Source organism: Clarias gariepinus, chromosome 2, assembly GCF_024256425.1.
Source record: "Clarias gariepinus isolate MV-2021 ecotype Netherlands chromosome 2, CGAR_prim_01v2, whole genome shotgun sequence".
Lineage (NCBI taxonomy): Eukaryota > Metazoa > Chordata > Actinopteri > Siluriformes > Clariidae > Clarias > Clarias gariepinus.
In genome coordinates this window covers 3224717-3235781 of record NC_071101.1, presented here as the reverse complement: position 1 = coordinate 3235781, position 11065 = coordinate 3224717, and the positions used below count along the sequence as shown (strand labels likewise).

Below are 11065 nucleotides of genomic sequence, written 5' to 3'. Positions count from 1 at the left end.
GGCAGGTGCCCGACACCATGAGGTCTGAGGTTCTTCAGTGGGGCCACTCTTTGCCTATATCGGGTCACCCGGGCACAAGACGAACCCTTCAGTTTCTCCAGCGAGACTTTAGGTGGCCTTCTCTTGCTAAGGACGTCAAAAAGTTCGTTCAGGCGTGCTCAGTTTGTGCCAGGGCCAAAGATATTAACCAACCCAGTACTGAAGACCTTCAAACTCTTCCGGTTCCCTGTCGGCCCTGGACGCACATTGCGGTCGACTTTGTCGTGGGCCTGCCGGTCTCCGAGGGAAAAGATACCATCATGACCATCGTCGATCGGTTCTCTAAGGCTGTGCACCTGGTGGCTCTCGCCGGACTCCCATCAGCCAAAAGCACAGCTGAGCTGATATTAGAGCACGTAGTCTGTGGGTTTCCCAAGGACATCGTCTCGGACAGAGGGCCCCAGTTTACTGCCAAATTCTGAAAGGCCTTCTGCCGTTTGATTGCTTCCATCTGTAGTCTATCATCTGGATACCACCCACAGACTAACGGTCAGACGGAGCGGACCAACCAACAACTGAAGCGCTATCTAAGATGTTTTATCGCCGATCGTCAGCGCTCCTGGGCTCGCTACCTTATCTGGGCAGAACTGTCACACAGTCTTCATGTATCTTGAGCCACGAAGTTAAGCCCATTTGAGGTATGCTACAGCTTTCAAACTTCCATGGTTAACCACCAAGAACCGGAGGTTGATGTGCCGTCCGCCCAACAGTTGGTCCGCCGGTGTCTGCGGCTGTGAAACCAAGCCAACCGATCCATCCAGCAGGCCAACACCTGTTACACCACCCAACTTTGCCGTCAACACCCTCCGGGACGATTGTACCACGTAGGTGACAAGGTATGGCTCTCCACTAAAAATCTCCATCTTCAGACAAAATCACGCAAATTTGCCATTTCACCTGGCATGACTTTTTTCCCCTTTGCCTGTTTTCAGTGCATGACTGAGCATTAACCATCTCTCTTCCATAATTATTCTTCTAATGCAGATTGCTGTTTGCCTACTGTATAAATGTATCTCTTGCTTTTTTACTGTTCAAAACTGTAAAGATAAAAAACTACTGTAATTTACAGATGAAACAGACCTGCACTTAAAGCCCTGAACAGATCAGAAGTGTTGCAACATTTTGCTGCTTCTTTCTAAAGGGCTTTCTTTTTTTATGCCCTTTCTCTTTCTGCTCCACCTACTTTTTCTCTATCCTAGCATGTTTCTTTACATGCTTTGCCGCTATGGGCAGACGTGGAGCGCTCATAATGTAACGACGCCAGTCAAGACTAACAGAATCGGATTAATGAACGTTTAATATTATTAATTATTTTATTGACTAATTCATACAGTACTGTGCGAAAGTCTTATGCACCATATTATATGCTGTACCAATTTTGTTATATACAGTATGTTTATCATGTCTGCATAATTATGTTCAAAATCATTCAGTATTTCCATATATAACTTAACCATTAATAAATAAATAACATTACAGGAGAATATATGCATGGCTGTAAAGGAAAATAAAAACAACACAGACCAGTTTTCAGAATGAAACAAAAAACCTAAAGTACACTCCTGGGACGTGCATAAAAATAAAAAGGAGCGAGTGTGACAAAGTTACCAGAAGAACTCATATTCTCCAGAAAGCTCAGTAAAACCTACCAACTATGTTATTTATAGTACTGTGCAAAAGTCTTAGGCACATACAAGAATATGGCATAAGCAAAAGATGCTTTTGAAAACATTTCTGCATAAAAGAAACTTCTATAAAGAGCAATAAAAATCAATCAGTCTTTTATTAAATATTTGAAGTGAAAACTTATTGCTTAAAATCAGGAGGTTTAAACACAGATTTGTGCAGTTTTATATAGGAGTGAAAAAACTTTGACAAAACTCTGGAGGGGCATTTAGAGTTTAAACCCCATGTAGGGGTGCAAAACCATGTAAAATGGGTCAGTGTACTTTCTGTCTTCATATCTGAGAATGAAAATTTTAGATCTATGTTCCTCTTGCAGTAGCATTGTTCTCTAAGCAAAGTTCATGTTTGCACTTGCAGCCGTCTCCCCACCCTGTTTTCAAGTGCTAAGATAATCAAACTTAGATTTAGAATGAGAAGCCAAGGATCATGAGAATTAACCCTCTCTCTTCCAAACTAGTGAAACTACTGCACTGCCCACCTAGGTATCATTAACAAATTCTTTTATTAAAAGCTGATATTAAATATATGACAATCTACACTACCTGATTAAAAAGCAAAAGATGATTTAAATAAGCAGAGAATTGCTGCAGTGATTAATATGTTTCAGATGCTTTCACGGTTCTTTAAAACCTAACCAATGGATTGAGGAGCTTCTCAAGTGGAAAGATGTGTCCCATGTTTATGGACTGTGTTCCAGAAATGTCAAATTACTATCTGTTGTCACCAAATGAGGATGGGTTCCCTGTTGAGCCTGGTTTCCCTTAAGGTTTCTTTCTATTGCCATTTCAGCGAGGTTTTCCTTGTCACCTTCATCCACAGCTTGCTCATCAGAGACAATATGATCATTATAAGTCATATTTTTGACCGGACATCTCATTATTTCACCCCAGAAGAGCTCCAGATTGGCAAAGTTGAACTCTTAGAAGGTGAGTCAAAACATACAATAACCATTAAAAACACACCTGAAAAAAGAGCTGGACAAACTGCAAACAGGTCTTTTTATGGCTTTCTTTTACCAATGGCTTACTTCTTGCCACACTTCCATAAAGGCCCTGTTTTTGGAGTGCATGACTAATAGTTTTCCTGTGGACAGATTCTCCCACCTAAGCTCCTTCAGATGTACCATGGGCCTCTCAACTTAGGTGGATGGCCATGTCTTGGTAGGTTTGCAGTTGTATCATACTCTTTCCATTTTCACGTGATGGATTGAACAGCCTTCCGTGAGATGTTCAAATCTTGGGATATTTTTTTCTAATTTTCTAACCCTGCTTTAAACTTCTTCACTTAATCCCTGACCTGTCTAATGTGTCCGCTGGGGTTCATGGTGATGTTTGTTTACTAATGTTCTCTAACAAACCTCTGAGGGCTTCACAGAACTAATGTATTTATACTGAGATCATTTTTGATTATCCACAGGTGGACTCTATTTACTGATTAGGTGACTTCTGAAAAGGTTTTACCAAGTTAGGTTAAGTTAGGTGTATCAGAATAAAGGGCGCTGAATACAAATGCATGCCACCCTTTTCAGATTTTTATTTATAAAAAAATTAAACCCATTTATCATTTTCTTTCCACTTTAGAATTATGTGCCACTCTGTGTTGGTCTATCACATAAAATCCCAATAAAACACATTTATGTTTATGGTTGTAATGTGACAAAATGTGAAAAAGTTCAAGGGGCATGAATACTTTTGCGAAACACTGTATATGTCTGAGTACAGAAAGGGAAAGCTCTGAACAAGTTTGGGACAAATTTCTTGTGCAATGATCCTCCTTGCTGTTCTTTCAAGCACTGACTAAACTACTAGGGTTGCCAGATGACAGCAAATTTTAAACACATCTTGATTTAATCCATCTAGCCTCTACACGCTTTCTCTCAAGTTCCACAGAAAGCAAAGCTGTCCCAGAGCATCACAGAGCCACCACCATGCTTCACTGTAGGCATTTATTCTCCATTTGCTTCATTTTTTTCTCCTCCAAACAAGCTTCTAATTTATAAGCCCAAAAGTTTTGTTTCAAAAGTCTATGAAACAGAATTCCTAAAACTTATGGATTTTTTTATGTAGTTTTATATGGTTGAAGGGGGGTACGTCTTGGGCTGACATTCAGTGGTCAGTATGCGTTTTATAGTGCAGAGTGAAATTTCAATGCTGCTGCCACCAATTTTTTCTTTAGGCCCATAACAGTCAATCAATGGTTTTTCCAACACTTACCTTCTCAAGAATGTGGTAGCAGCTGGAGTTAGCTACCTTTTCTGCCTTGCCCAGGTATTGTTGCTTTTACTCTGGACCTGTGAACTAGGCATTCTACTGCATTTAAAATAAAATAAAAACATTAAGTACCTTTTTTAAATATCCTCGTCATTGTTTGTGCAAGGCAATAATCTCTAAACTTTATGGAGAACTCTCTTGACTTAGCCATTTCTGACAAGAAGTCAAACTCCATCAACAAATCTCTAGAAGGTCCAGGCATTTGATATGCTCTAAATCAATTACACCTGAGGCATAAAATCTGATCTTGAGACAACACCTGATTTACAGATTGGTGCTCTGATGAGGGATTTTATTAATTATTTTAATAGACAGTAGTAATTATTTGATGGGCCCATTACTGATGACTGAGAAACCACTAGTAATATTAGTTGTGTTAAGCTGTTTAAATTGCTCTTGTTTCACTAATTCATTAAAAACAGCTGCAAGTTAGTAATTTTAAACCAACTAACTTGGTTTAAAACTGTGCATTTATAAAACTTGAAAAGGAAAAGTGTAAATGTGATGTTTGTTTTTTTCTTTTAGTTTATAAAATTCAGGTTTAAAAAAATCTAAGACCACAATACCTGGAAGGTAAGTAATTATATTCTAGCTACACCATATCCCTGCTTACATCCTTGTTTCTTACTATTCCAACATGATATAAAAACCTGTGTTTCTGGCAACCCTGGCTAGAGCCACACAGGGACGTGGCTAAAGACTGTATGGATGTGACCAAAATCTTCTTCAAAAGTCTATAACTTTGTGTAAAAAAGAGAAAATGTCAGATCTGCTTTACATTTATGCATAACAAAGGGATGTACAGTATCCTTCATCATCCTGATACTCTGACTTCAATCAGTTTAAAGAAAACACAGTATCTGGGACACGGCAAATTGGTGAGTGTCAACTTTATACAACTTTACACACTCTGCAAAACTCTTAACTGTAGAGAACCATCGGCTTTTAGCAGGAGGAGATAAAACACTGCATATTTTAATATATCTGTTGGCTTATGAATACATTTTGTGTTGTAGCCCTTAAAGCTCAAAGCATTTTAGCCATTATTTGTTTTGCTGTTATTTTAATAAACATATTCAGGGCTCAGGATTGTGCAATTGAGACTGGCTTTTCATTTTTTTCAGCACAAAATTATTTAATATACAGACTAAAGACCAAACTCGACTGAGCTGAAACTGGGTCCCAAAGTTAAAGAAATAGTATAAATACACATAATTCTATGTGTTTCTCTAACAAATAAAACCAGAAAGGCTTTTATATAAGCACATATCTATTTTTTTCTATCGTCACTGACTTATGCTGAGTTTCTGGCACGCATCCGTGCCACTTGGGTTTCAATTAAACAACATAGATAAAGAAACATTGACAGAACTCTGAAGAGGGTTTAGGGTTTAAACCCCATGTAGGGGTCAAAATGTATGTAAAATGGGGCAGTTTACTTTCTGTCCTCATATCTAAGGATGAAAAGTTTAGATCTATGTTCCTCTTGCAGTAAAACTTAAATGTTGTTTTCCTTATGATTAAATATTATTCTACTTTATCACTATATCAACCTGCAAACTATTACATCAAATATGTTTAATTAAAATACTGCATTTAAAATGTGTCATGCCTTTATTTAATTTATATTAAACTTAAAGGCATGCATTGTTCTCTAAAAAAAAGTTCATGTTTGCACTTGCAGCCGTCTCCCCACCCTGTTTTCATGTGCTAAGGTATTTAAACTTAGATTTAGAATGAGAAGCCAAGGATCATGAAAATTAACCCTCTCTCTTCCAAACCAGTGTGCATAGTGAAATTACAGCACTGCCCACCTAGGTATCGAATTCTTTTATCAAAAGCTAATATTAAATATATAACAATCTACACTGCCTGACTAATAAAAAATATGATTTAAATAAGCAGAGAATTGCGGCAGTGATTAATGTGTTTCAGATGCTTTCACGGTTCTTTAAAGCCCAACCGATGGATTGAGGATCTTCTCATTTCTTATACATCCAAGTGGAAAGATGTGTCCCATGTTTATGGACTGTGTTCCAGAAATGTCAAATTACTATCCGTTGTCATCCAAATGAGGATGGGTTCCCTGTTGAGTCTGGTTCCCCTTAAGGTTTCTTCCTATTGCCATTTCAGCGAGGTTTTCCTTGTCACCTTCATCCACAGCTTGCTCATCAGAGACAATAAGATCATTATAAGTAATATATTTTCTTTAAACTTTTTTAAAATTCCCACATTTGTTAATTCTGTAAAGCTGCTTTGTGACAATGACAAGTCGATCGAAATTATTGTCTGTTATATTTATTATTATTGTAATTAAATATAGTACTACTGCCAGAAGTGCACGCAAGGTCAAAATTAAAATTCACTTTTAAAACACTTGCCTAAAAAAAATTACTAACTACAGGTAGATGTACCACTTCAAATATTTTTACATGTGTTTGTTGTAGTAAATCTGCACACACTGGAGGAACCATGGCCAACATTTCTTACATCTGCATTGTATGGATCACCATCTGTGTGGGTAAGTCATCTTTTCTTTTTCTTTTTTTTTTCATACAACCAATTTAACATAAGGTGCACTGTCCAGATTAATCTAGATTTCAATCTTCCTATTTCAGAAACACTTTCTTTTGTACGTCATGTTATTGTATCTGGCACAGTGGGTTCTACAGTTGTCCTGCCATGTGAACTGGCGAGTGTAGGCCATAAAGAGTCAAGAATTAGATGGGGCTCTATTGAAGAGCTTGTGTTTGAGAGAAAGGATGGGGAGTCTTTTCAAGGTGAGAGATTTCAGGATCGTGTGGACGTTCCTCTGGACGAGCTGCGTAAGGGGAACTGTTCCTTGGTGCTGCACAATCTGAGCCTGTCTGATGCAGGTACCTACATCATCTACAACACAACAAGATCCACACTGGACCAGACATCTCATTATTCCACCCCCGAAGAGCTCCAGATTGGCAAAGTTGAACTCTTAGTCTCTAGTGAAGGTGAGTCAAAACATACAATAACCATTAAAAACACACCTGAAAACAGAACTGGACATTAGAAACTTTTGGGTCAGGGGTAGCTCATTGGTTAATGCATTGGACTAGGGTTCAGACAGTTCCAGGTTCAAATCCCATGACCACCAAGTTGTCCCTGTTGGACCCTTTTGCAAGGCCCTTAATTGTTTAGATGTATAATGAGATAAAATTGTAAGTCAATCTGGATAAGGGCGTCTGCTAAATGGTAATGATGAGTAATAAGAATTAGTTTAGTGATAGCATCCTAGTTTTCCAGTCCTAGTGTATTTCTCCACATTACCGAGCACTGCTTGGGAGTGTTTGACACAACATCTGACAATGTCTGTGTTTCTAATTATAAAGCCTTGGTAATGACTTGAGTGCACTAGATTTTTATCTGGGGCCCAGTTTCCCAAAAGCTTCTTATCACTAAGTAGTTCTTAAGTTGTACTTTAACCTTTCTCTTAACGTTATGGCACAATTCCCAGAACGTTCATTCTCTAATTATGTCTTAGCTAAGTCACACGTCTGGACCAACCTCAACTAATTCTTAGCGTAGTTTCAGTCTTTATAAATCAGCGGTGTATGCAAGCACATTATGGCACGCTATCAAAGTCGTTTTAATGATGGAATATACTGTAGGCCTGTTTAGATATTTTTATTTTATTTGAAATCAGAACTAATAGAGTGACTTTTAATTAGCCTATTTCATAATGTGACTAATACATTGAAATTTGCAATCACTTTTAATATTGAACAGGTGGCAAACAATTTGGCTCCAAGTGGCTAAGATCGTATAAAATTGGTAATCATAGTGGCATCCAGAAAGCAACAGATATGGAAGCGATACAACGTGTTGTTGTGCTAAAGCGAAGACGGTGCCGTCCGTGGAGCCGTGCGGTTCATATAAATTTTTTCATTAGGCAGAACTTTTCATATTTTGCCAGAGGTGGCTATTTTGAAAAAGTTTCGCCTTTAAGGCAACAGATTATGGTGCTTCTTGACCTCCTCAGACCTGCACTTACCAGGCCAACGCGTTGTACTTGCACTCCACGTCCCGATGTCCAGCTGCTTGCTGCTTTTTGTTTAAAATTTGTTTCTTTGATCATTATCCATCATCCATGACTTTTCTTTTGACATGTTTTATTTTATAATAAAATTTGATTTAGTTTCAAACCCTACATCCATTCATTTTTCTGAGTGATTGTAATGCTTAAAACCTCTACTCTGTCATCTCACTGTATTCATTCCATAAGTGTACAACCCCAACCACTGACATGCTTCTCCAAAAGTTGTATAGGCCTACACATTAGAATATCTCTGTCAAAAGTTAACTAAAAAAAATTTAAAAAGACTGCAGCTGTTTGTCAATCAACTGTGATTGTATACTGAGTTCGTTTCACCGCACCTACAGGTTACATAAAAATATTAGCGACAGTTTGGTGATTTTATTTATATATTTGTCTATTATGGCATGCTATTGATAAGTTAACCCATGTCGAAATAAAAGTTATTGGAAGAATTTTGTACAATGTTTAATTTGCATAAAAAGTGCTGTCTTCCTTAACGCTGTCATGCAAAAAGAGTGAAAAATCAATGTCAGCTAATTCAGGACCTTCACTGTAGACAGCGCCGTGTAACGTCGGGCGTAAGAGGCAGCGACTTAAGAAGACTTCTAAGGGACAGTTCAGAGAACAAACTTAGAGAGGTAATCAACTTATGTAAGATATATCTTAAGAGTCTTCTTACCGCGCTAAGAGTGTGTTTTATCAGGAAACCGGGCCCAGATCGTTTACATCCCTCGCAGCAGAAATACTGGAGCTGAAACAATGCTCTGGACATTTCCACACTTTAGTTATTTGTAAATACATAGTATGGTGGGAAGTATGAGGTTGTGCATTGTACTGTAAAAACAGAATGCACTTGATGATCAAACCAGACTAATTTTCCTGAGAGTGGGAGTGTCAGGGGGATCTGAGCCACCTCTGCTAGGATGCAAAGACCTCTTTAAAACATTAACCTCTGTTAGTACCCAAGGGCTAGAGCTGAATGTAAGCACAGTTACACTCTGGTCTATAAGTATCAGGACAGTGACACTATACACACTTTGTGTATAGTTGTGCCTCTTTTCCCAGCAAGCAATATCTGATTAATGTATGGATGTTCTTTCATTAGGAACATTACATAGAGCCATTTTATCCCATTGCTATCTTAATTGGGTCAAAAGTAATGGGGCACTTGAGTGATAAGCGGTATAAAGCCCAGCTGTGGCTGTTTCTCAGTTATCTCATGACAGATTAAGGAGATAAAAGGTGTGGAGTTGATTGAGAGTGTTGAATGTGTATTTGGTAGATGTTGATGAGACTCTCAGTACACAGTGTAAAGAGGCGCTGATGCAGGTGAAGGAGCTCATCATTAAAATGCATGCTCCAGACTCTTGGAGTTTACTTCTATTAAAGATGTGTGTTGTTCAGTCATTCAGCCCCAGAAAAAGATCAGTTCAAAGAAATCACTGAAAGACCAGAATTGTCCTGATGTTCATGTTCATGAGTGTGTGTAAACCTCCAACCACAACTGTAACTAAAACTCATTTCTGTCTCTCTGCAGTAATGAAGAGTCCTCACCCACTGGTCCTGGTCCTGTCCCTCGTCTCATGTTTACTCGTTCAGCTCTTCTGTAGATAAACATGAGTGTGACCTACAGCTGTGTACAGGACTGTGTGTTTCAATCACACACAGTAAACTACACACTGTAGCTTTTTCCACACTTTCCCATCTATTCTCATTAGTGAGACTGGACTTTCTTCCAGAACTGAACTTGAACAGGATTTTGTTCTGGAGACAACAGTTTTTTCTTTTCACACATAGATAAAAAATACAGGTAGTCCCCGACTTTTGAGTTATGAATTTCCGCGGATACGAACGGACTGTGTTCCTATAAACATTTTATAGATGCAAACAAATGAGAAAAGCTTATGTGTATAGGACAAAAACAAAAAAAAACATTGCAGCGCACCAATGTGTGTGTGCGTGGGGGGGGGGGGGGATGATTGTCGCCTCATTGGTCGCCTCACCGGTTTTCAATGAATGAATCCGGATGCACAACAATAAAAATTGTCTGTACTGTTAAGTTGTCCTGACGGTGAATAATCCTAATTTTATAAAATTCTCAACAAATTTCACATACAAATAATATTTACAGTCAAACACAGTGGCAAACAGCTCCGAGTCAAAATGACAATTCCTTTCGCGATTTAAAGTCACAGAGACAACACTGTTATATTTGACATGTGGGAAGTTAATTTCCTTAGGCACGATTATGTTTTTTTTTTTTTTGGCACATGATGGCAGTGTCGAGAAAGGGGACAGATTTAGGCAAGTAGATTGGCACATTGTTGGACTTAGGAACAAACCTGACTTACGAATGTACTCCTAGAATGGTACTAGTTCTTAAGTCGGGGGCTACCTGTATATGATTCAAAAGATTACTATGTTCTGGTAATCATAATATAATATAATCCTGATAATCATACAGAGACAATCTGCTGGTGAATGCTAGGTGTAATTTGGTGGCTGGAAATTGTTACTTAGCTGGTATTAGCTGGTATGAACATGAAATGATAATGATTTACATTCATAGCTTTTTAGATTTTCATAGTATCTCTTTTGCTGCATATAATTCACTCTATAATATCTGTTGTAATTTGACTCCAGAATAAACACTGAGCTAAGGCCTATATGTGAAGGACAATATATATATATATATATATATATATATATATATATATATATATATATATATATATATATATTACACACACACACACACACCACATTCCATAAACTAAAGGAAGTGTGATTTAGAGGGATCGGAGCCATCTAGTGGTGGTTAAAGAGAGTTAAAATGATGTCCTGCCCCTTTAAGATCATACATTATGGCCAGCTCTTCAGTGTTTTCTCTCAAGACCAAAGTCATTTATTCCTTTGATTATAATTTATAATAAAGTTTCTTGTTAATTCTAAAAAGTTTTGGTTTCCTTGCTTCACTTTGAGCCTACATGTGAGCTGG

At 38.0% G+C, this 11065-nt stretch overlaps 1 protein-coding gene across 1 annotated transcript; it reads left to right on the top strand.

The window, feature by feature from the left end:
- Nucleotides 1-4710: 4710 nt before the first annotated feature.
- Nucleotides 4711-10747, top strand: LOC128511745 (versican core protein-like). The gene is made up of 4 exons (XM_053484727.1): nucleotides 4711-4873; nucleotides 6443-6516; nucleotides 6614-6982; nucleotides 9605-10747. The coding sequence occupies exons 2-4, from the start codon at nucleotides 6468-6470 to the stop codon at nucleotides 9679-9681; spliced, it is 495 nt and encodes a 164-aa protein (XP_053340702.1). The 5' UTR covers nucleotides 4711-4873; nucleotides 6443-6467; the 3' UTR covers nucleotides 9682-10747.
- Nucleotides 10748-11065: the final 318 nt, after the last annotated feature.